At 50.8% G+C, this 24,874-nt stretch overlaps 9 protein-coding genes across 9 annotated transcripts; 5 read left to right on the top strand and 4 right to left on the bottom strand.

Moving 5' to 3' along the window:
- Positions 1-633: 633 nt before the first annotated feature.
- BBBOND_0403980 (hypothetical protein) lies at positions 634-1,119 on the top strand (the record flags this gene model as incomplete). The annotated part of the gene is made up of 1 exon (XM_012914642.1): positions 634-1,119. One exon carries the CDS (start codon positions 634-636, stop codon positions 1,117-1,119), a length of 486 nt encoding a protein of 161 aa, XP_012770096.1.
- A 923-nt stretch (positions 1,120-2,042) lies between these two features.
- On the bottom strand, positions 2,043-3,130 carry BBBOND_0403970 (3' exoribonuclease family, domain 1 containing protein, putative; the record flags this gene model as incomplete). The annotated part of the gene is given in 6 exon segments (XM_012914641.1): positions 2,043-2,168; positions 2,208-2,310; positions 2,348-2,415; positions 2,454-2,558; positions 2,578-2,844; positions 2,948-3,130. The coding sequence occupies 6 exon segments, from the start codon at positions 3,128-3,130 to the stop codon at positions 2,043-2,045; spliced, it is 852 nt and encodes a 283-aa protein (XP_012770095.1).
- A 1,372-nt stretch (positions 3,131-4,502) lies between these two features.
- On the bottom strand, positions 4,503-4,709 carry BBBOND_0403960 (hypothetical protein; the record flags this gene model as incomplete). Its single annotated transcript, XM_012914640.1, has 1 exon — positions 4,503-4,709. The coding sequence occupies one exon, from the start codon at positions 4,707-4,709 to the stop codon at positions 4,503-4,505; it is 207 nt and encodes a 68-aa protein (XP_012770094.1).
- Positions 4,710-6,143: 1,434 nt separating this feature from the next.
- BBBOND_0403950 (hypothetical protein) lies at positions 6,144-6,484 on the top strand (the record flags this gene model as incomplete). The annotated part of the gene is made up of 2 exons (XM_012914639.1): positions 6,144-6,232; positions 6,304-6,484. 2 exons carry the CDS (start codon positions 6,144-6,146, stop codon positions 6,482-6,484), a joined length of 270 nt encoding a protein of 89 aa, XP_012770093.1.
- Positions 6,485-8,809: 2,325 nt separating this feature from the next.
- Positions 8,810-11,191, top strand: BBBOND_0403940 (aldo-keto reductase, putative; the record flags this gene model as incomplete). The annotated part of the gene is made up of 10 exons (XM_012914638.1): positions 8,810-8,829; positions 8,914-9,964; positions 10,001-10,048; positions 10,072-10,167; positions 10,193-10,366; positions 10,409-10,483; positions 10,523-10,694; positions 10,733-10,856; positions 10,892-11,012; positions 11,051-11,191. 10 exons carry the CDS (start codon positions 8,810-8,812, stop codon positions 11,189-11,191), a joined length of 2,022 nt encoding a protein of 673 aa, XP_012770092.1.
- A 752-nt stretch (positions 11,192-11,943) lies between these two features.
- Positions 11,944-17,526, top strand: BBBOND_0403930 (hypothetical protein; the record flags this gene model as incomplete). The annotated part of the gene is made up of 1 exon (XM_012914637.1): positions 11,944-17,526. The coding sequence occupies one exon, from the start codon at positions 11,944-11,946 to the stop codon at positions 17,524-17,526; it is 5,583 nt and encodes a 1,860-aa protein (XP_012770091.1).
- Positions 17,527-17,909: 383 nt separating this feature from the next.
- Positions 17,910-20,195, bottom strand: BBBOND_0403920 (hypothetical protein, conserved; the record flags this gene model as incomplete). Its single annotated transcript, XM_012914636.1, has 1 exon — positions 17,910-20,195. One exon carries the CDS (start codon positions 20,193-20,195, stop codon positions 17,910-17,912), a length of 2,286 nt encoding a protein of 761 aa, XP_012770090.1.
- Positions 20,196-20,929: 734 nt separating this feature from the next.
- On the bottom strand, positions 20,930-23,119 carry BBBOND_0403910 (serine/threonine protein phosphatase 5, putative; the record flags this gene model as incomplete). The annotated part of the gene is made up of 8 exons (XM_012914635.1): positions 20,930-21,038; positions 21,076-21,797; positions 21,834-21,905; positions 22,134-22,195; positions 22,233-22,304; positions 22,436-22,543; positions 22,685-22,801; positions 22,837-23,119. The coding sequence occupies 8 exons, from the start codon at positions 23,117-23,119 to the stop codon at positions 20,930-20,932; spliced, it is 1,545 nt and encodes a 514-aa protein (XP_012770089.1).
- Positions 23,120-23,886: 767 nt separating this feature from the next.
- BBBOND_0403900 (thioredoxin domain containing protein, putative) lies at positions 23,887-24,831 on the top strand (the record flags this gene model as incomplete). Its single annotated transcript, XM_012914634.1, has 8 exons — positions 23,887-23,937; positions 24,011-24,089; positions 24,127-24,185; positions 24,226-24,333; positions 24,374-24,471; positions 24,527-24,648; positions 24,684-24,748; positions 24,784-24,831. 8 exons carry the CDS (start codon positions 23,887-23,889, stop codon positions 24,829-24,831), a joined length of 630 nt encoding a protein of 209 aa, XP_012770088.1.
- Positions 24,832-24,874: the final 43 nt, after the last annotated feature.

Genomic DNA, 24,874 nt, shown 5'->3' with positions numbered 1-24,874 from the left:
GGGTGTTGTTCTATGTTGCTGTCTGACGACTGCCGTCCTGGCTTAAGGAATGGCCTACATACCGCGCCACCATACCGTATCATCTAACGATTGATTCCGTGTACAACCAACGGATTGGCACCGTTGGTAGAGATGGTGGCTGATGCCGGGGCAATCCGACGGGGTGGCGACTGGGTGGCACGGCAACGGGGAGTTTGTAGTAGGCATGACAGTAAGTGGTGACTTCGCTGAATGTGCTTTAGTGTACAGCGTTGCTTCACAAAGCACAAACATCACGGCACTTGCAGGCTGTTACAGGGGTGGCGTTGTCTGTGATGCAGAGTGGACTGTCCTACTGGCACCGGTTTACCTGCATGCCACGGCAGGGATATCATCCACATGCGTAGCTTATAACGTTTTGATGTTGTGATAGCTGCATAGTAGCGAAGTGGCTGCCTGTGCGCCGAATGGCGCCCATCCGGTTGTTCGGAGCGCAGATGGGCGACGGTCAGTGTGCGTTGCTTAGGCGCGTGTTCATGTTGTAGGTTGGTGAGTGCGTTGCTGAGGTGCGTGTTCATGAGTGGTCGGTGAGTGCGTTGCTTAAGTGATTGACATATGTTTGCACGTTGAGGGGACTGGGAGGGGAGCGGGAAGATGTCGGGGTTGCTGAGGCACGATTGTGAATGTGATACTGGATGTGTAATGGGTATTAGCTGTATTTGTTGTCCGTGGTGTTGTAAAAAATGTAAGAATAACGGTAATTGCAAGGGATGTAAGCCACATTACCTTAAGCGCACTACATACGCAGACCCGAGTTACAAATGCGAAACTTTCGATTGTAATACCAAATGTAGAGGCAAAGAGTCTACATGTCAATGTGAGTGTTGTAAAAAGAAGTGTTCAAGTGAACAAGTTACTAACTGCAGTGCCGCACAGTCCCCCGGTCACTACACCTCCTCCCGTGCAGATCCTCACACTGCCAGTCAACAGCAGCTCACCGATGACTCGACGTCATCCCCCGCCATCCTTCCCATCATCATCGCCGCCGTCCCCGTCGCTCTCATCATCGTCGTCATCTGCGTCATGGTCTACTTCCGCATCCGGCCGTTCCACAGGGTGCGGTATCTACTGCGCAGCTAGTCACAATAACCTAACTGGCAACTGACATCTAATGTCTAGACAGAGTAGTGATTGAGTTGATGACCAATCACATGAGGAGTGAATTAACCATGACACCTGCCCCTTACATCATCGTCCCCGTCGCCCTCATCATCGTCGTCATCTGCGTCATGGTCTACTTCCGCATCCGGCCGTTCCACAGGGTGCGGTATCTACTGCGCAGCTGATCACACTAACCTAACTGGCAACTGATATCTAATGTCTAGACAGAGTAGTGATTGAGTTGATGACCAATCACATGAGGAGTGAATTAACCATGACACCTGCCCCTTACATCATCGCCATCGCCGCCGTCATAATCCTCGTCATCTGCGTCATGAGCGTGAGGCAGTAGCCTTGTAAAAAAGAGCGTCGGCCCCAGCCACACGTATGAATTTTGACGAACTTAAAAAATTTCAATAAAATTCGACGACTCACAACACTTGTATCATATCCCGGTATCACAACCGGCGGTTATATGTCTGAAAGCATTGGAGACTTCTTGAAGTCGTCTGGTCAAATAGGACGGCGACTTTCGGTTCAAATGTACGAGAAGTATTGTTACAGCTGAGCGTCGTTGTCAGCCAGAGTTGTAAGGCACACGTGGACAAAATTCCGCAAATGACAATTGTAAAGGAATTGATGCCGTTACCTGTGACGTTTGCTACTCTAAGACTATATGTTTAGTCCAAGTTGAATTGTCACTGGAATGACAGAGTGGACGTTGATATAAAACGAACTGCACCACAGTGATGGCATTTGCACAATCGAAACTGCATTGTGAACGACATCCGAGGGTAGCGACGAAGCGGATCGATCATACAACCGCCTTCATAGTGCATGTCTTTGACACCTGTGCCGCCATGGTCTTGTATAGGTCAACTGCCGTTTGTCTCCCAACCTGATTAAGTTGATATACAATCGCCAAAACGTACTTCTATTGCTTGTTCAATCCGTTCCAACGTTACTGCACCTCCGCCGTGCTTCTGCACTGCGAATAGGTCCCCGAAATTGTTGAACAGGAGCGATACCTAAGGCGCGGATTTGTGCGATATTGATTGCGTTCTTACATGCGTATTAACGAATAGTTCTTCAAACGAGTTTGTGTCGACGATACAATGCTCTGCATCTTCCAATAATCCGACGGACACGTGTATTGGCGTGTGATACATGCTGCGCATGATGGAGACGTCTGATGCGGAGCCCATACCTTAGCGGCGACGTGTAATATGCGTTAAGCTGAATGGCGTCAGCATCACCTGCTGAAGGACAAGTATCCTGCGCGATATAAGCGCGCGTAACCGCAGGCAACCTACCGGTTTTCTGAATGTCATCAGCGCAGCCAGAACCGCGAGTACGCAAGCGTCTTGAAGGTTCCCGTCATTTTGTTGAACGCTCACGTCAATCCTGAGAGACCATACCTACGTTTGAATGTTTGACTGGTGTTTTGTTACTCACATATCTTCCCACTACTATGCATAGAGACTCCACGTCGACGGCACCGGAATCCTTGAACGCCTTTTCTAGTATTTGCAATATCTGAAGCTCATGCTCTGTTTGCCTGCCAGGCTCGTAAACTTGTGAACACATTGGCGCGACCTCCACGTAAAAAGCGAGTGTTCCTTCATTCGGCCTCTCCAGGTTGGGCTCAGATATTTCACCGTTGACTGCTACGAACACATCGGTGTTGCCTAGTGAAAGATACACCTGCGTTGCGTTAATCTTGCATCACAATGACGATTATATATATATGAAACTCCACGACATTCGGTTAAGTCGTTGCGTCAATGAACGTCAGTCATAAACCTACGTGCCCGGGCTTCGAATATGTCTTAACACGAAGAGATCTACATTGGTTGACGCCTCTACCATCGATTCTACATTTTGCGTGCAACAGTGTTTCGCCTATTTTGACCGTGCTAGTGTCCGCCTCTGGAAGTTGCAAGAAGTCGATGTGCTGGATGCTGAGTGCCTTCCTATCTTTTGCGACCATTTCGGTGGCGATATTGAGTATAGCCACCCGATATATTTTCTCTGCGATGTCTGTGAGTGTATGATGTTTGCGATTTGCGGTACGCCGGCACCGCGGCGTTTGGGATGTGCGTGCTTGTAGCGCGAGTGTGTGGCCCCTGTCGGCGTTCGTGCTGGCCGCGTTATCGCGTGAGCAGGACCTGGCGACTACTTCTCGATATTATTTGCGCACTGCTGTTGTGTTCTGCGATGTAGGACCGGGAGCGCGTTAGGATGCGGCCGGTGTGTCTGCGCACCGCCGTGTTGCCTTCCACATGCCACCGTCCTTCCGTGCGGCATTTGACGCTTTGTTTGAGCGCATTGTGCCTGTTGCTGTCATGTGTAAGCGCGATATGCGTGCGCCAATTCGGTGGCTTCTGCTTCCTCGGCACGTGTGTCCCGCATGAGCGCCGCCGTGCAGTTCGCGAGGTTTTGGAGCCTTGCGTCCTGCCTTCTGTGCGTCTGAAGGTCCCTAATTGCAGCGGACTATGGCCAGGTGGGTGTCTGCACTGTCAGCCGCACCTCGTACCGGTGCAGCACTAATGTATGCCACTCTGCTAGCTGCACCTTGACCCCGTTGCCCGCGAAACCAGAATGTTACGGCGTTTACAGGGAATGGGGTTGTACGACTCATTTTACGATTGCATAAATGCGTACCTGCGCCATATACGAGGTATTTTACTATTTGTTTGTCTGCGTGTACTAGTAGACATTTAGAAATCGGTTCGCCTGTGGTTATTGCCCGCACAGCGAGCTTTCATATTAGCCATAATGCGAATCGACATGCATAACAAATCATCAGCATTTATTCGACTTATCGCTCCAACCTTGCTTCCGTCGACTTTCTGGTATTCACACCTTTAGTTTCTCGACTCCTTTGACTCCAACGCAATGATAGTCGGGCAGTTGATGCACGTATTGCCTATACTTGTTGTGTATGGTATCTCATGGGTACGGCGGTTACCCTTGAAATGTCAAACAGCACCCACCTACTCTTACAATTGTTGCACGTTTTCCTTGGACGGTGCGTGGGTCACAACCGAAACACAAATTTGGCGGCGTCATTCGATTGATCACGGTACTATGGCAAGTCTCCACTGAACTGCCATCATTTAAAGCTTGCAAACCGCATAGCCAACCCGGCATGGACGAGACGCGTCAGCGCTTGACGCCACTTATGTGCATCGCATAGCCATTCTCTGCTCACCTTTTTGGCACATCACACCATTGAGATTCTTCTTTCGTTTAATAGGTCAACACAATGCAGTTTGAAAACAACTTCCAGTTATCTAGGTGCCTATGCATTCGATAAACCATCGAATATTGTGGATTTGACTCCTGTAGCCAGAAATGCATCAAGCGCCAGATGGCGGTGTAATAAATGGAACGATTACGTACGCCAATGAACCAACAAAGAACGACACTGAACCGATGAAGAATAATGCCGATCCGAGATCCTTCTTTCCATATTTTTGTAACCCTACCGCTACTGACACATTAGAAAGAGCATAGATTATTACAGTCAAGTATAGAGATAATGTGCTGATGAAAACAGATGCCATTTCGTCGTTCCAATTGTTGCGAATGCCCTGTATATCGTATGCTTGTGCGTGCTCCGCGCTAATGCGTCAGTACAACCTTGCTGCAGGGCAACAGGCAAAAGCGGGGTACAACCTCGCCCCAATCGACACAATCCTATGCTTGACACTCCAACAACCGCCTCAATCGGACGAAGAGGCTCCCGCAGATTTTCGCAGTCCGTGCTACTGTCGGACGTCCGGGCGGATACCGACTACGTCCACTCTCCAGCAGCGCCGAGAGAAGTTTGATACCAGTTTTTAAACGCTCACTATAGCAGAGCTAACACGCACAGTCCAATCGGTGACGACTATATCGCAAGAATCCGGGCTTTATGCACCTTACTCGTACGTGTGTGTATGTGCAGCGACTGTACGACCCAGAATACACAATATATTGTGCACATACAACGAACACTCCAGTTAAAATATGAAATGTGACGTCTGAATCAAAAATCGCACGGGAATATACCACTACGAGGCGTATTTAAGGTGGAATGATGCAACGTGTCTTTATCCGTGTTGTTCGGCGCAACGCCACGAAAGCGAATTTCCATGCGTATCTGTACAAATAATAAATCAAGTGTTACGCCGTATTTTTTGTTACGGTGATTTTTCGGCGCCAAGTCCGGTTTTATGGGTGATGCTGCGTGCTGCGATTCTTCACGTTGCTGCCTGGACAGTTCCACAGCTCCCCGGTTGCCAGTGCAGCACCTTATAGTGACCATCGATTACGGTCGTTTGCTTTCGCCGGATCGCAATCTGCGTCGTGCCACGGCCAGCGATGATTGTTGTCCGTAGTTGCGTTGAGCAACGACATAGTCCATGTTTAAAGCGCGCTTAATCATGTCGCGCGTTAATCAACGCCGAGTTTAATGTCCGAACCACACATTCATGTGTCGTGGTTTCATGCAGGTGTCTAATCTGCGTGCCACAAGGCCTACGCATTGACTACAAGCATCTTGAGGCTGCGGTAATTCGTCCGTTGTTCAGCCTAACTGCTCCAGCTTTATCCTTTCATTCTATTCACGATACATATACCCTACATCCATCGTTCCGTTCGCAGCTTGTGTCCCGTTATACATGCTGCATTATCCACCCCTTACGTTGGCCATGGTTGAGCCACCGTTTCATTGTACGGCATGTGGACTCGCCTCAGCACACCGCAGATGATGAGCAATCATTACTCAAACTACACACAGTGCGATATACACCAACTGCGACAGCAACGCTGCGTTTTAAGAGGGTGGGGAATATGATTGAAAGTTGCATTCTTCGTCGTGGCCCGCTGAGGGTTGTTTTTCAAGGAATGGCACAATCACGAATGCACACGAACCAATAAAGAAACAAACCGATCCCAAAAAATAGAGTGTAGCCTCCAAATCATAGGGAGAGAAGGCTACCAAACAGCTACCCACAATGAAATTGGAACAGACTAGTGCAGCGAGCATACAGCCGAGAGATATATTGGCCTTCATCAGACAACTATCCATTTCGTCGTTCCAATGGTTGCGAATGCCCTGTATATCGTATGCTTGTGCGTGCTCCGCGCTAATGCGCCAGTACAACCTTGCTGCAGGGCAACAGGCAAAAGCGGGGTACAACCTCGCCCCAATCGACACAATCCTATGCTTGACACTCCAACAACCGCCTCAATCGGACGAGGAGGCTCCCGCAGATTTTCGCAGTCCGTGCTACTGTCGGACGTCCGGGCGGATACCGACTACGTCCACTCTCCAGCAGCGCCGAGAGAAGTTTGATACCAGTTTTTAAACGCTCACTATAGCAGAGCTAACACGCACAGTCCAATCGGTGACGACTATATCGCAAGAATCCGGGCTTTATGCACCTTACTCGTACGTGTGTGTATGTGCAGCGACTGTACGACCCAGAATACACAATATATTGTGCACATACAACGAACACTCCAGTTAAAATATGAAATGTGACGTCTGAATCAAAAATCGCACGGGAATATACCACTACGAGGCGTATTTAAGGTGGAATGATGCAACGTGTCTTTATCCGTGTTGTTCGGCGCAACGCCACGAAAGCGAATTTCCATGCGTATCTGTACAAATAATAAATCAAGTGTTACGCCGTATTTTTTGTTACGGTGATTTTTCGGCGCCAAGTCCGGTTTTATGGGTGATGCTGCGTGCTGCGATTCTTCACGTTGCTGCCTGGACAGTTCCACAGCTCCCCGGTTGCCAGTGCAGCACCTTATAGTGACCATCGATTACGGTCGTTTGCTTTCGCCGGATCGCAATCTGCGTCGTGCCACGGCCAGCGATGATTGTTGTCCGTAGTTGCGTTGAGCAACGACATAGTCCATGTTTAAAGCGCGCTTAATCATGTCGCGCGTTAATCAACGCCGAGTTTAATGTCCGAACCACACATTCATGTGTCGTGGTTTCATGCAGGTGTCTAATCTGCGTGCCACAAGGCCTACGCATTGACTACAAGCATCTTGAGGCTGCGGTAATTCGTCCGTTGTTCAGCCTAACTGCTCCAGCTTTATCCTTTCATTCTATTCACGATACATATACCCTACATCCATCGTTCCGTTCGCAGCTTGTGTCCCGTTATACATGCTGCATTATCCACCCCTTACGTTGGCCATGGTTGAGCCACCGTTTCATTGTACGGCATGTGGACTCGCCTCAGCACACCGCAGATGATGAGCAATCATTACTCAAACTACACACAGTGCGATATACACCAACTGCGACAGCAACGATGCGTCTCAAAAAACTATAGGCTACTATTAATTGCACTTTTTGTCATCATCTTCATCATTATTATTATCAGCCTCTTCTGCCCCCTCATAAGCGCGCCACGCCATAATTAGGTATGCCAAAGAACCAATTAAGAACGCAACTCCACCTACGAAAAACAACACAGTCCCTAAATCATGTTTAGTATACGTTAGCAAGCTTGACCCGATGGCAATATTACAAACAATCAGACATGTAAGCACCCATACAAGCGACAGCATTCCTATACTAAGATATAACACCATTTTGTCGTTCCAATGGTTGCGAATGCCCTGTATATCGTATGCTTGTGCGTGCTCCGCGCTAATGCGCCAGTACAACCTTGCTGCAGGGCAACAGGCAAAAGCGGGGTACAACCTCGCCCCAATCGACACAATCCTATGCTTGACACTCCAACAACCGCCTCAATCGGACGAGGAGGCTCCCGCAGATTTTCGCAGTCCGTGCTACTGTCGGACGTCCGGGCGGATACCGACTACGTCCACTCTCCAGCAGCGCCGAGAGAAGTTTGATACCAGTTTTTAAACGCTCACTATAGCAGAGCTAACACGCACAGTCCAATCGGTGACGACTATATCGCAAGAATCCGGGCTTTATGCACCTTACTCGTACGCCTGCTGGATGCTGAGTGCCTTCCTATCTTTTGCGGCCATTTCGGTGGCGATATTGAGTACAGCCACCCGAGATATTTTCTCTGCGATGTCTGTGAGTGTATGATGTTTGCGATTTGCGGTACGCCGGCACTGCGGCGTTTGGGATGTGCGTGCTTGGAGCGCGAGTGTGTGGCCCCTGTCGGCGTTCGTGCTGGCCGCGTTATCGCGTGAGCAGGACCTGGCGACTACTTCTCGATATTATTTGCGCACTGCTGTTGTGTTCTGCGATGTAGGACCGGGAGCGCGTTAGGATGCAGCCGGTGTGTCTGCGCACCGCCGTGTTGCCTTCCACATGCCACCGTCCTTCCATGCGACATTTGACGCTTTGTTTGAGCGCATTGTGGCTGTTGCTGTCATGTGTAAGCGCGATATGCGTGCGCCAATTCGGTGGCTTCTGCTTCCTCGGCACGTGTGTCCCGCATGAGCGCCGCCGTGCAGTTCGCGAGGTTGTGGAGCCTTGCGTCCTGCCTTCCGTGCGTCTGAAGGTCCCTAATTGCAGCGGACCATGGCCAGGTGGGTGTCTGCACTGTCAGCCGCACCTTGTACCGGTGCAGCACTAATGTATGCCACTCTGCTAGCTGCACCTTGACCCCGTTGCCCGCGAAACCAACCTGTTACGGCGTTTACGAGGAATGGGGACAATTGCTAAGTATATATGTGCCGTGCTCCATCATTGTGAAGCATTTGATTGCCATGTTATAACTTTTTAGGGTTGCATCAAGTATCGATCTTGTCTGGACTACGCATTCCCTTTATTAGGCATCGCTTCGGCCTTCGTGGTGATACTATTGAGTGGGGAAATCCTGACACGGGCGACGGAGTAATAAGAAAATTGTATTCCGACGCTAAAGATGCCGTTTTGACGGATACCCCCCAGGAGTTACCATCTTCAGTGTTGAGTGAGCTTTGGGAGAAGTATAAACATCGTTTTCCATCCATCCCAACCGATTTCGACTTCTATGAGCGCATATCTCGTGCGAAGATAACGCGGATTAATGTGCACGGTTGCGAGATTGAGGTTCGTCAATGCGGCTTAGGTCTACCATGGTTCATTGATGAAGCCAATCGTATTAAGTTAATGGGTTGTTTCGAACCAGGTTCCATAGAAGCAGCTTCTATGCTAGACAATTCAATTCATCATCGCATTCCATTTTTGGAAGACAGCACCAGATGGTTGGCATTGCCAGGCGCACTGGCGTCGTATCTGCCGAATGTGCGAGTAGTTGAGCACCGCAGCGACATAGATGGGTACGAGTACGTCACTGTGTTGCACGACTCTGAGCGCAATTACACGTGGACGTATGAGAAATCTACGCGCCAGCGAGCGTCATCTTTTGATGGGAAGGGCGCTTTGGAGTTATACGAATTAACTGCTTCTGGCATAAGGCCAATCCGCGCCGAATGTGTTTCTAAGTACAAACCTTTCGTGCCGGTTGATTTCTTTAATGTTCCACAGAATGTGACCCATTTCTTTCCACGTAAACCGTTAGACACGGGCGTTTTCCGGTTGCCCAAGCTGGATGATGTGTTGAATATAAAAATGCGTAACATGGACCGTGACCACGCCCTGGAATCGTCGAAATCGAAAGCCCCCTTCGGTTACTTGCAAACCTACCAAAACTTTTGGAAGACGGTTTCAACACGTGAGCATCAGTCTGGCGCCATTGTACGTTATCGCCGACTTGGCAAAGGCGATTTGGTGGTTTCTGATATTTGCTTGGGCACAATGACGTTTGGCAACACTGTAGATGAGGCGTGTGCTGCACGTCTGCTGGACTTTGCGTTTGACGAATTTGGAGTAAATTTCATCGTTAGTTGTTGCGCGTCAATGCTCATCTCTATGCAGGACACCTCCGAACTATATCCTTTGCCTGCGTCTGAGGATAGTCACGGGGTATGCGAGTCGTTCCTGGGCAGGTGGATTTCGCGACGTGGACCTTTAGAGAGATCGAAGATGGTGCTGGCTACGAAGATCGCAAGTCGCAGCCCACATTTATCGTGGCTACGCCCCAGGTGAGTTTTCTTACTATTATGCCAGTCACGCATTTTTAGCGCCTGTGAACTGTCTAAATCACACATAATAAGGGCGGTTGATGGCTGTTTGTCGCGTCTGAAGACCGATTATATCGACCTGCTCCAGCTGCATTGGCCGGACCGCTACGTGCCAATGCATGAGAGCGGCGATTTCAGCGACGTGTTATTCGATGCTGAGGTTGGTTTACTGTATTCAGAGGGGTGCACCGTATATGCGCAGCGTGCGGAGAGCAGTGATTCGGTGCCGATGGAGGAGCAAGTGGACGCAATTCGAACGCTTATTTCTCAGGGAAAGGTGTGCTACTAGCATTTGTATTTGCAACATGTGGTTTAGATTCGCCACTGGGGCCTGTCGAACGAGACCCCTTGGGGGGTGTTGCGATTCACCCAGCTGGCCAAAGAGGCAGGTATTGAGGGTCCCGTTTCAGTGCAGTTGAACTACAACCTGCTTTGCCGAAACGATGTTGAGAAGGGCTTTGTGGAGCTATGCCGCCCGCACAACACAGGTTATTTGAGCCGTTTCAATGCGATTTAGCTGTTGCAGGCATTGGCATTCTGGCGTACGGCCCTCTGGCTGGCGGCGTGCTGACCGGTAAATATTTGGAATACGTGGACACCACCACATCCGGTCGTTTGTTGCGTTACCCGTCATACATGAAACGTTATCGGTGAGTTGAGGATCGGCGTGAGTAACGATGCGCAGCGGCTCGCTGGCTGCACGTGCTGTGAAGGAGTATTACGACATAGCGATGTCCTACAAGTACCCTAATTTGTGCGCCCTTGCTATGCGTTGGGTGTTAACACGTCCGTTCATTTGCAGCACGGTAAGTAGCTTGCCAGATCGCCGTTATGCTTGTGCCAGATTATTGGGGTGAACGACATGTACCAGTTACGCGAGAATCTGCACTGCTTGAACCCGTGCCTCGGCGTGACCGATCTCATGGAGCGCGAGATTAATCAGTTGCACTGGAAATGGCGCGACCCGCTCCGCATATGCCAATAATGGCACCTCGCGTCGTTGTCGTCGTCTTCAACGTGGCAAACGCTGTGTAGCGTGGACACCGCATTCCACGAAATGCATGATTTCACAAAGCCGATGGCGGTATTGTGCGCAGATATTGTAACAAGCAATGCAGTCAAATAAAGCTCGATTCGCGGATTGTGGTACGTGTCCGGTGCGTATCTGGCTGTCCAGCGCGTCAGTTAAGGGTCTCTTGACCCACACATTGAGCCTATTCGACCCATGACAGTATGCTAGAGACACCCTAGCAGTGCTTTGTTAGTTTTTTCATTAATTCATCAAATATTATGTAGCTTCTGTTGCGTCATAGATGGCATGTGTATGATCGTGTCATGCTTTTATCATGTTACGCCGATTCTTTTTTTGTTTTCGACTAACGTACGCATTTTATGATGTTCTATTGTGTAGCACATTCAGAAAATTGATGTGTGATGGCATTTGTTGTTTTTGATTTGTTGGTCACCTTTTTGTCTGGAAGCATTTTTTGCCTCAAATCAGAGTCGGCGAACAAGAACCGACGGCTTGTGCAATGCAAGTGTTATCTTCAGTGTCATTGATGTATGGAATTCATTTATGGGAAGCGAGAAAGCGTATACCTACTGTTTCTAGTGCGTTTTAAAATTTTGACAGCTGAGGAAACACCTCTTGATCTGGATTTTGCAGCGCTTTGACGTTGTGCAGCATGCGCGATTATTGTGACATGGAATGTTGATTTCTGCTGAGTTTGTGGCATAATGGAGCAATCTCGTGCTTCCTTAATCCGTAGTTTGGAGTCGGAGGACAGGTACGTTTATGAGTTGCATAAACGGCGTCACCGTCAGGCTACGTCCTGCCCGCCCATTTACTACGAGGATGCCACGCGTATATCTCTCGAGCTAGATGCAGTTCGCACAGTTCGATCCATTTTGCAGTTGAAGGATTCCGGTGAAATGGGTTACCCGTTGAGACCGTTTGTTCTGCCCTGTGGTGTTAGACAGGAATGCTCCTCTGGTACGAGCACGTCGGAGTCTTGCAGCAGTTTGTTGAGCACTCGAATAGACTTGCGAAGCCCCCCGTTTTTTCCTGCAAAAGGCAAGGGTTCACAAGATGTTGCCATAGGCCATTGTGAAGTCAGCGTTGACATCACCTGTTTGACTGAAATGCCACCAAATGTAAATAAGCACGCAAGCCTGCCTGCTAAGTGTGGGTCAAACATCACTGCTGAAAGAATATCACCGAATGGCTCTTCATCTGATGGTTCGATTACACAGAATGACGACGGTGATGCATCAAGATTCTCGAAACATGCCGATGCTGTGAAGCCTCAGCTGGCGAAAGAGGATAACGCTCATGTTGATCGGGATATGAGAGCGCCGTTTGCTGCCGACTCTCTGCCGACACTGGCATCACAACCAAGAGGTGAGCCACACACCTGCAACAAGGCCGAAGAAGCTACTTCTGAGGGTAAAGATCCTATCTATGTTGCCACATGTACAAACGTTGCTGCGGGTGCAGACGTGACTGTCGAGACGCCGATTGAAATACCCGGTCCCGATGATGCTACGCAAATTCGTGTTGAGGATGAGTCCGATTCCTCCCCTGCAACTGAAGCCATGCATGAAAATCAACATCCGGAAATGGATGAGGTGTATACTACTGTGAAACCTCTTCTACAAGCTGAAGATACACCACCGAGTGCATCTGAGTTATTGGATTCACCATCCGAAAGCGAGACGGGTAGCGATTCGTCCGTGAGTGCTTCGCCAAAACATTCGTCGCGGAGCCTTCCATGCGACACTGCAACTCACGACGAGCCACTTTCCCAGCAACAATCTTTAGAGTTGAGTGAGAATACCGCCGCTTCGACCGACCGTGACGCGTATGCAAATGATTCGCCAGCCACTGAGGCTGTGACTCCGCCAATCTCCATGCGCACCGAAAAGCTGAATGAAACCGGTTCCACTTACCAACACGATACCGTGGAAATATCGGAGCCGGATATCACATCAAGCAGGACAGAGAGTAACGCGCTTCTTTCAGAAACGGACAGCAGTGAATTAGGTGCGGAGAACGATTTGGCGAGCGACGTGGAACATTCGATCGACTCTGTAGATGTACACAACGGCGATGACGATGTGGCCAAATCATCCACACCAAATGATGAGTCAGCTGAACCAAAGCTTGTGAATCGTGCGGCGGACTCAGGTCGCGGTTCTCCAGCCCCATGCAGCGCATCTTCGGTTTCAGTTGGTGCAACAAACAATTCGGATGGTGCGTCGAACTCTACAAGTCCTAAGTTGCAGTCGGTGACCACTTCAGTTGATTCACCGCCACTAAGCTCTGGCAGACCGGGCAGTGACGCAATGGCATCTGCACCACCTACACTTACGAGCGTGGACAGCTACATTGTCAGCGACCCAGCAAGCGAACGTGCATCTGCACGATCTGTTGGAAGTGAAGGCCATCGCCCTTCGCCTCGTTTAGAGAATCCTGAGCACCAAGAGGTGGTTGGTATGGTTGAGGATACGCCTCATACTACTGAGTCCAAGATGACTGAGGAAGCAACAACTGTTGAGACGGCTGGCGCATCGAATGATCCTGCGCCGACACACGACATTAAGGAGGGCAATTCATCCGCTGATGAGATAGAAGCCACACCGGCAGAGTCTTCCCTTGTTACCCCTCGATCTGTTTCGTTGTCTGCTGCTGATAACGTCGACGCTGACTCATCCATTGAAGGGTCATCAGATCAGGGCGGTGCCCTCCAAAGCGATTTAGCGTCAGATACGGATGAGTATGAGTCCGATTCACAGTTGCCAATGACGCCCCAACTTTCATCACACCTCGGAGATGACGAGGAAGGCGAATCAGTGACAAGCTCACCGCACGTTGCCACCTTTGGGGACGTTCAATTGTCCCCTGAACCTGTTGAGATGATCCAACCGTCTTCCGAGGCCGAGGATAACGTTGAATCATCTATGGAGGCTGCGGATGATAGTGTTGCAAATATGCCTACTGAGGTTGAAGAAGACGTTCAGATGCCTACGGGTACTGCGGATGAGAGTGTGGCCGAATCGTCTAGTGAGATGACTGAAGAAGACGTTCAGAGGCCTACGGGTACTGCGGCCGAGAGCGTTGTCCCACCATCAGCCGAGAATGCGGATCAGAATGTTGCAGCAACACCCGCAGATGGCGGCGAGATTGTTATCGAATCACCTACCTCTAATGCTGGGGACGATATGGACCTATCTATGGGCAGTGTAGAAGGGGCAAACGATCAACAAAATACTGATAACGTGGAAGATGGTGTTATGGAAATGCCAGCAGAGCCAGCTGAGAATGTTACTGAAACACCCATCGGCAGTGAATACGTTGTTCAGCCGTCTTCTAATACTTTCGATGCGGATGTTCCCGACACGCCTACGGAGACGGTTGTGGACGATGTACTAACATCTACCGAGACGGCGGAACAAGTTGATACACAACCACCAGCGGGCACCACGGATGTTAATATTGCCGATAGCGCTGGGAACGCAACCCAGCAGCCTGCAAGTACTGCAGATATTCTTATTACCCAACCATCTGTGGATGAAGCAGAGGATGCTACTCTGACGTGCGCTGATACGGTTGGCGATGCTGTCGCCGAAATATCCGCCGACACTTCGGATGGGAATGTTAGGGGATCGACCACTGAGGCCGAGGACGCAGACGACACAGAAGCGTCCGATGATACTGTAGATGAAGATGATGTTCAAATGTCCAAGGACACGGAGGATGCGGAAAACGCGCAACTACCTACTGATGCAATTGAAGCGGATGATATACAAATATCTGCTGTTAGCGGTGAGTCGAACGCTAGTGCGGCGATTTCCGAAGAGGAAGCCGATTGTGTGTCTGCTGAAGCATGCGGTGATGCATGTCAGGCGGTAGATGATGCGAGCACCCAGAGCATTCGTGATTTTGTCATCCCCGCCATTCATACCTCAACTCCTTCGCGGAAGGCGAGCATTGTTTCGCACGATTACGTCGGTGTACCCGAGGTATCAGTATCAGATAAGGGAACCCCAAGGCATGTTCAAAATGATCCGAGTGTAGCTGATATAAGCCGATATCCCTCGTTGCCGAGCGATGGGGTCAAGGCAGACGCACCGTCATCATCGTCCTCTGCCGAGGCGGATGCTTCGTTGCCCTCGAATAACGAAAACGTAGGGGATTTATCATCACGGTGTTCAAGTCTAGCATCCGGTGAGAGCAGTGTGCGTGCTGCTGAGTCACCCATTTCTTACCGGCACGAGGATACGCTGAGTGAGATGGAGGAATCATCCTCATCAATGATTGCAACAGATGCCGCGGATGTTGCGAATTCAACAGTAACTGCGGAAGACGCTGAAATCCCGAAGGTAGATACGAGTCCGGAGAATTCACCATTTCGCGTTCCGCATGAGGTAGAGGATAAGAACCTTGAGTTGGAGTCTAACGCGGCGTCATCCGAACTAGGTAAAGTAGATGAACGTATCAGCGATACGCCGTCGTCCCCGCGCATCACCGAGCAACTTACTCAAGACGTGGAGGATGCCGCAGAGGGCATTGAGGATAATGTGCAAAGTCGCTCCTCTTCCGACGTATCGGATGCTGATGTGGAACAATCCGAGCCTTCGCATCTGTCCCAATATTGTGGCACGCCAACTACCCCCGACGCTGATCCGGCTATTGGCACTGCCTCCGATGATCAGATTGGCGTTTGCGGGGACCCGCAACCACCCGAGGATAAGGTCGTCTGCCCCTCAGTGAATGCTGTTGATACAAGCGGCTCTCCGTCCGAAGCAACGTCACCGCGCAGCGTAGTCGGCGAGTGCAGTAGCAATGAGGTGGAATCGGGAAATAGCGAGGAGGAAACAGCCGTCTCTAAAGAATGCCCGGCGGTGGCAGATGACTCGTCCACTTCCGTATTAACTGGAGAGATGAAACTTTTGCATACTATACGAACGGATCAGCCCGAAGATGCCGGTAACGGTGATGAAGACCCCTTGGTACCCACCAGCGATTCTGCCGATGTTCCGATGTTAGCTGACGACAATGCGCTGAAGTCAGGGGAGGGTGGGAGTCTGACCACAGTGAATATCTCATCAGATACGGAGTCGTCTTCCTCTAATGTGCAAATAGATGAGTCGACGCCGTTGAACGGTGATTCGGATGACAACGCAACGGAGTCGAAATTCAGCGATGTGTTAAAGGCTGAACCTAGTGAGGGATCTGACGATATTCCTTCTGCGGTAGTGTCGGGCGAATCATCACATCCAACACCGCGGTCTGCAGATTCTTTGGCCTCTGATTCCCACAGCCAATCTGAGTCTGAAGCATCTGCGCCTCCTCCGCCCTCGGAGTCTACTCCCGTATCGGAAGGGGTTACTGATTTGGTCGGCGAGCATGAAGTATCGGTAGAAAGGACTGCTTCGTATTGTGATATTAGCGACGATGTCCGTGTTTCGCCGTCTGCTGTCCCCGAATCTACTACTGTCGAGATCGGGGCTATTTCTGGAGATAACCAGGACGCAGCATCCACAGATGCTGAGCACGCATTATCTGCCGATGCAAACAGGCTGTCTACACCAGGAGCCCCCGTGGAGCAGGCGCCGGTTGCCGAGACCATTCCAGAGATTGCAGATTCCCACAGCGTAGCCACGCCCAGGTCACCGTCGCCGACGTCCGGCGTCGTGCAGGAAGAAGGTTCAGAGGACGGTCGCTCATCCGCCGCGGAGGATGCAGCGGATGACACCGGCATTTTGTCATCTGCTATTTCCGAAAGCGAATCCGTTGCTTCTCCGTTGCTGTCGGAATCCCCAAGAAGCGATGCCACGCCGCAACTTGAGAGTGACTACGCCACGGATAACGGTATTTCGTACTCCGACTCCTCGCCGTTTTCTGCTGAGAGCTCGGATGTTCACAGCTTAGGATCTTCACCACGTGAGTATGGAGATGGCGAATTAGCGGACGGCATGCCGAAGAAGGCGAAGACAAACGTGAAAGTTGGTGATGCGTCTGATGCATCGGCCGACTTATCCCCTAATGATGGTGCGGAATATCACACCGACGCTCTGGTGACGGATGAAGAAGAGGAGTCTCATCAATCGAGCGCGTCCCTGTTGGACAGTGACAATGGTGATGGCGCCGGGCACTCTCCGCCGGCTGCCGTGCCGCACGGGCGCCTAGCCGTTAGTAGGGCCGGAGAACCTGCTTCAATTTCTAGGGCGTCGTCCTCATCGACTATTGATGCCAATTTGCCGAATCAAGAGGAAGCGGAAACGAATTATGCGTCGTACCTGATGTCGTTTTTCTGAGGCGTCTGCTAGCTGCTCGCAATCAGTGTGCTCCGACAATCGTGTGTGCCAATTGGACTTTGTAGTTAATGTTTAGTGTACAATTATCAGCACTCGTTATATATTTACACTGAGGTCGCCGTCTGTGGTGATGCACGGATGCAGGCGGCTTGCCAACCGATGCTCGGGGTATCTTAACAGCGCGATTTGACTCACCTTGCCACCGCTTGCGCTTGGAATGGCCACCAGGTCGGTGGACAATGCCTTATTTGTGAGTTACAGTATATAGTATGTGTCACTGCAGGCCCCAGCTACGTTGCACTGCACTTGGTGTGCCACAGCACGCCACGTAATGTAATTTCACGGTTGACAAATTAATCTGAACGTTAATAGGTTCACACACGCTACACGTATCGCTCAGGATTCACACTGTTCGTATACGGCGCGTTTTCTAGTATGATTTGCTTGACACTCTTCTGCTCAATGGGGTCGGTGGTGTTGTTCTGCAGCAGTTTCGTTTTCGCCGAGTCCCATCGGATAACCACGCGTTCCGTTGGTGATATGAGTTCGGTTCCATGGCTATACGATCCTGTGCCCATAAATATTCTTGTTGGAAGCTGGTCTTCTGTTGCGTTGTCCGATGTGGCCCGTTTGTCGGAGTCATCGTCATCGCTTAGCAGGATCTTCCAGTGATCTTTACAAGGCTGCGAGGGCGGTTCGTTGGAATAGGCTTCGCATATATCGTCCACGTTGAATTTTTCTGGTGGCACGTTGGTCCAGGTTGCCCTGCAGCTGTAGAGCCAGAGGGTATGGACCTTGTGCACATGAGAATAGCAGGGTTCCTTGCTTTTGACGATGTTGTCGGTGCAGTTTTTCCCCGCCACAACGTGTGTAAGTTTCTTATCCGACAGCCTGGTGCAGATCTTTGCTCCCAGCTGCGTCGCAATTTCCCTTTGCTTCTGCTCACAGTCCGCTTGCAGTACCTGTCCTTGCCCCTTTGAGTTCTTCCTGTATCCAGTAAGCATGATACCCACTCCTTCGAGGACTGATCTTTGCATGTCCTCTAGAATATCCCCAACGCTTGCTTCGAAGGGGTCGTTGAAAAATCTTCGGTGTAGCTCGAGGAACACCTTAACCATGTACTCCAGGTGCCTGTCGCTATCCGAGTAGTAAGAGCCTTCCGAGTTTGGGCTCACAATTCCGTACGAGTCGCTTAGTTCTGCGATGTGTGAGTCGAAGAAATCGTAGTGCTCCGCCTTCACGACTTGGTTGTAGGGCACATCTGCCCAAACGTCGGTTCGGTCGTCGAACGCGACAACAAATCTCGTATCTAAATCCGGATATAGCCGCGCTGCAGTTTTCTGTAGGTCTCTTTCTCCTACACTTGTCCTTGCTACAATGCGATCCATGAAAAGCGACCTGTCAGGGTCGAGAATGGCCACTACGACATCGGCATATTCCTTCGTAGCGTTTGTGTAAATTGACATCTCATAGTAGAGCGATAATACTTGCAGAAATCCTCTGAGCGCGGGTCGCAGCTTCATGTAGTATCTGACGTTTGCGAAATTCGGCATGGTGAACTTGTAAAGCTCAGGTTCACCTAGCTCATCCACGAAATGCGAGAGTTGAATATCCAACATGCCCAGCTTAGACTGTGAGCATGCGTGTAGCAGCGTGTTATCCAGGTCCAGCAACAACACAAGCTTCCCATTCTTGACGGGTCCCGACTCGAAGCTCGCCCTCACTTCTGGCGATAGCTTCTTTGCCTTAGCCTGCGCTCTGATGCCGAGCGCCGAAAACATCTTGACCTCATGCAACTGGTAGTCCCTGCGATACCTCTCCGGAGGCGAGGGGACGAATGAGTTCACGAATGCGATATTTGGGGACGCATTGCCCGAGGCTGTAGCGCCACGCAAGGCGTCTTTGGCCCCATCATGGCTGTTTCTATAGTCCTCATCCGAAATGACGCTTATATTTTCGGACCCCTCGTCCAGGTGAGCCCGGGACCGCTTCGACCTGCCACCACGCGAAACTTGCGATAGGCTGAGGTATTTGGAAGAAGCGGAGTGGTGGTGCCTGCCATTGTCCGCCTGGGTGTGGCCGGATGTGGGTTCTGTTTGCTGGGCTCTAACTGGCGAGGGTCCAGCTGCCTTCGGGCTGAAGGCCGGGTCCGGCACGAAAGGCATGACACCAGGGAAGGGCGCCTTTTTTGGCATTCCCATGAATGGGCCAGGGAATATCATGCCAGGTGGTGGCATACCCATGACGGGCATGTTTTTGGGCAAAGGGAAAGGCATTTTGGCCGCCGGTGGCAAAGTGGCCATGAGGGCTTTCATGTCTAATTCCTCACCTGTTTTCCCTGCAGCCTTGGCTGCCATGCTCTTCATCATATTCTGATACATCGCAGGGTCCATGAACGGGAACATGACCGGTGCGCCCCGGGGCATGCCCACGCCCTGTTTGGGCATGATGGGCGGCATCATCCCGAATGGCGGACACATGGCCTTCGCGAACGGCTGCCCTGCCTTCGGTGCAGGTTGCCAGACGTCCGCGGCATCGGGCACATTCGGCGTTTCGTTCGATGTTTTCTGATGTTTATGGCGCCGCACCCATGGCTTGCCATGGTTTCTAGATTTCGAGGTCTCCGAGGCAGCTGGCCTCGAATGGTCGTGTCTCCTGTGCTGCGACATAAATAATGAGTAGTGCGCCAGCGCAACTATGCTGCTAAACACGGCAGCGGGATTTGCACTATATCCAGGGCCGCGCGTTTTGCGCGTCGATGCTAACGTGCGTTATTCGTGCGCCCCCGGCAGACGAGTTCGCCAATATATGCACGTTCCAACAAGTTAATTTGCTGTAAACCTAGTACCTCAGTGCCGCCGGGTCGTCGCGATGTTTTTGCGCTCGACGTGTAAATGGTTTCGGCTCTGTGCCGGTAGTTCTAGGTACAGCTCTCTGCACCGAACGTCGTTATAATCGATCTTATAACGCGGCTAAAAATATTTATGCCAGCGTTTGACGCCGTGCACAATCGGAGTGACCGGTTCGCCAGTCTGCCCCTTTTACTGCTGTATGGGGGTGACTGATCCTGATGACGCGCTGCGCGGGAAGGCTCAGGGTGCCGATGGTTTGCGGAAAAATCGCACCCACGCAATTTTGCTACTAAAAAGCGAATGCACATCAATAGGCTGTATTATTTTAGCGGCTGCACCACTGCTGCTGATCCTTGCACACCACCTTCCGCGTTACCATTCATAGGCTCACCGTTCCGACTCAATGGACACATACTGTGTGTCGTTTGTGCGTCGTCATGTGGGCGCAAAGACAGGTCTAGCTTTGTGCACAGGTGCAATTTTGTTTGCCTTTGACGCCACTCGTCAGTGGCCGTTTTCTACCGTAGTGACTATATTAGTGCGATGTTCGGTCAGTAAATGCCGTTGAACAGCGGATTGGCGTATTGCATCGCCTTTACCGGGGGGTGTTCAACTGCGTCGAACTGCGTGAATACGGGCTTGCAGTCTTTGCCGTTCATCCTGAGCGGTCGTGTTGTAATGATAAATTTGCACCTACCTAATGAAGGCGCCCTTGTTTCCCATCTGATCGCAGTAGTTGGGGGCGCTGAAGATGGTTATCACCTGTCCGTTGTGTTCGGTCTCGTATCCCTCTTGTTTAACCTCGTGCGACCTGATCAATAGCTCTAGGCCGTTTGCTTTGAGGAAGTTGGCGGTGACATCTGGTCCGAACTCGCACGCTACGCCGCGCTTAGACGGTGACCTGCCTGTCGTTGGTTTCGGGTCAGACCATAGCATATCGGTCATGTGCCCCTGGTCCGGTGGTTCGCGCACGCGGTCCACGTTCTTCAGCTGATCAAGCGTGACGCCGTCTTCGCCAAAGAGCCCGCCGTGCACTATCATCACCTTTTTGTTGATGACGTAGCCGAGTGGCAGATAGCAGAAGCACTCACAGAATAGATTGTACACCTTTTCGTCATACTTGCTCAAAACTTCGCCTTTGAAGCCGTAGCACTTGTTGAGCGCCTCTGTCTCGTGGTTGCCCCTAGTTATGTAGAATTTGGTGGGGTACAAGACCTTCGCCAGGAAAAGGGCAATGGCGCACTCGACCGAGAAGGACCCCCTGTCCACAAAATCTCCGTTGAAGAGGTAGCCGTTGGTTTCGCTGGGGAGCCCGTTGATCTTGAATATATTGAGCAGATCGTAGAATTGGCCGTGAATGTCACCGCAAATAGTGATCTCTTCGTCGGCGCTCAGCGACAGGTCGACCACGGAGTCGTACTGCAAGTTGTTGCCAGCGGCTTATTGGATCCCTACCTTCTTGAGTATCCGTATAACGTCAAGAATTAGCATCATCATGTACTTACGATGCAGAATGTTTCCAGGGACCTGCGAGTTGTGTCAACAGGGTGCAGAACAATTTATGGAGATGCGATGTGGCGCCACTGTGCACGATGATGCCTACTACACGGCGTCGCCGAACAGCTTTGGGGAAATTAACACCGTGTTCCAACCAGAGATGGCATTGCCAATACTGTGTATTTCCCCTTGTCGTGCTCGTGACCGGAACAGTGTCCACAGTGGGTGTCCGCATCTGCTTTTACTCTCGGGTCTTACCTTGATATAATCGAGGACCTCATTGTAAAACGCCGCTTTTTCGGTTATTTCAGGCGTGTACCCTGCAACGAACTTGCGTTATCCGCCGCGTTCGCTTACTCGGCCCGGTGTAGGAATCGTCAACTCGGATGGCATCAACGTCGATCGTCATGTGCAGGGGTGGTGGCGACTCTGCGTTGTCATGTGCTTCCGAATTGTGAACGTGGTTCATCGGCATTACAAATGCTATGTGAGTCACAAATATGGCTATATTTGTACATGTAATCAAGTGCCGAGGTGCGGTTGTTTTGCGGCTAACTCACCGATCATGATGGCCTCCTGGAATTGCTTCTCCCTTAGCATCGCACGGCATTGCATGAGCTTGGTGCGAGTGAGCGCATCATTCTGTATAGACAGGACCTTGGCGAAGTCTGCATAACGGTGAGAACGGCGCATTACTGTCGGCACGGGGGTTCCGTGGGTGAAGGCAGCCGTGTAATGCTGCCGCTAATGACGTGTGATTTAGGTATCACAAAGGTTGTGTACATGCGCTTATGGTAAACTCTGCTCACCTTTTTCCGCTTCCTTGAACTTCATGAGGCAGAGGTAGGCACAGCCACGTCGGTAGTACGCTTTGGAGTAGCCAGGCTGCATCTGAATGGCTATGTCCGCATCCAGCACGGCGAGCCCTAAGCGCTGTGTATAGCTTCGGTAGGCACTTTACCATAATTTTCCATCCTGACGTGGCAAAGTGCCCTGTTTGTGTACAGCTGGTGGATGTTTGTTTGCGCATACAACGACGCGTAGCTGCCCTCGTCGGCGCCATTCTCAGCGTCGGAGTCGGCTTCCACCGCGCATCTCAATAAATGAATGGCATGTGTGTAGAACTCTATGGCGCCTGAGTAATCAGCGTCTGCGAAATGGCGGTTGCCTTCCAGCCGCTTTTCGTCCGCCATTTGCTGCGCCTCGGCAATCAGCAGGTTGCCGCTATCTTCCGGTACGTCCATTATGTGCAAATTATGTTGTTGGAGATACGCTTTCCGAGAGGAAGGCTGTATTATGTTAAGGTGTTACTTATATTGGCGCTTATGTGGTGGAGTGCATCTACCCTCTGTAGCCGCCGTACAGACTTATATCCCACCCGGCCTATCGCAAATCAGACGCTGCTAGTACCTTTGGGTGTCCTACGTGATAGTTGTCGGATGCATAGCCGTATTGTGGCTGCACACTGGGTGCCACTTTTCGTCGCCGTCTTCTACGCTGCTTCGTTGCGCGAGACGACCAGAATCCGCACCATTCTCATTATCTCCGGTTTACCGTGACAAAAGTGCAGCAGAAATATTATACGAGTCGAAAGCGTCTTTTTTTTCGTGTTCACACGCGTAAAGAACATGATCTAACACCGTCGGACCTTCCAGGATTACACTTTCCGCCTAACGACTTGGATGCGTATTTATGCGACTTAGTCGCTAGTAATAGTATTTCAGAAGTTATTTAAGGTTCTGATACCGGTTATATACGGGATTCACATGCAGACGCGTCGTTATTGAGACGGCAGTGTGCACCTAAGTCTACGCCGCGTGCGTCCGTACCCTGTAGACATCACATCGTCGTGTTTGGCAGAGCGTGCACGAGTTTAATGCGCGTCTTGTATCTTATTGACTCTTATCGCCGAAATTTTGCTTCATGTTGTCGCGCCGCAGCCACTGCTGAGCTTCCGTTGTAACACAAACCTTCCTTCACTTGATAGAATCTTCCTGATACGACTATAACGATGACGATTTCTAAGGATGTGTTGTCTTTCGCCAACACCTCCTACCTTATGGTATGTCGAGCTTGCACATTGCCGCCTCTGTTCTAACTATCTGAATGAAATGATGGGTCTTACACTTCGTCAGGAGGCTGCGCAGAAGAAGTGCTTGCAAGAACTGACACAGACAGCAACTTCTGAAGTCGAGGAATCTGCTCCTCAGCCAGGTTAGTGGATTCGCGTTACGTCTTAACTCCGTTGCAGTTCATGTGCCCCGTGACGACCTCGAGTACTGGCGCCGCGAACGCCTTGCGGCCATCAAGGTTGGTTTTGGTTAATGCTGTTGTCTCATTAGTTTTGCAGCGCATGCGAAACAAATCCCGTGACTATCTGGAGCAGGGCCACGGGTCCGTCGAGACGATGGCTGACGAAAAGCAAGTGATAAACACGTGCAACTCTCACAAGCGTGTGGTTTGTTTTGCGCGGTTCCAGCAACCATAGCGTCGCGTAGATATGCCACTTCTATAACGAGGAGTTTACGAGGTGCAAGATTCTGGACCGCCATCTGACCACTCTGGCCGCCAAGCATCTGGAAGTGAAGTTCATCAGGTGAGCGTGGCTCCATCCTATGACCACTGGCGCACCGCTTTTCATCTTCACTTAGGATGCCCGCCGCGGACTCGCCGTTTTTCGCTAAAAAGCTGGAGATGCAAATTCTGCCCACGCTGATCAGCGTGTTGGACGGCAACATAAAGCATGTGTTCATCGGTTTCGAGGAATTTAAAGGTGCAGTTAGGCAACGGCTGCTTAATATATGACAGGTGATAACATAAGCGTCCACAGCTTGCGAGCTGCCTTGCTAAAGCGCGATGCCATCACCACCGAGGTTGGTTATTGGCATCTGCTGATAACACTGTGCAGTGCTGCGAGAATCTGGACGAAGAGGACCCCTCTGAAGATTCAGACTAAGCGTGACCACGTGCGCGTTGTTCGGGTGCAACGGCAGTGTTGT

Source organism: Babesia bigemina (genome assembly GCF_000981445.1).
Source record: "Babesia bigemina genome assembly Bbig001, chromosome : IV".
Lineage (NCBI taxonomy): Eukaryota > Apicomplexa > Aconoidasida > Piroplasmida > Babesiidae > Babesia > Babesia bigemina.
Note: the sequence above shows the minus strand (reverse complement) of the source record. Positions and strands in the feature narration are given on the sequence as shown.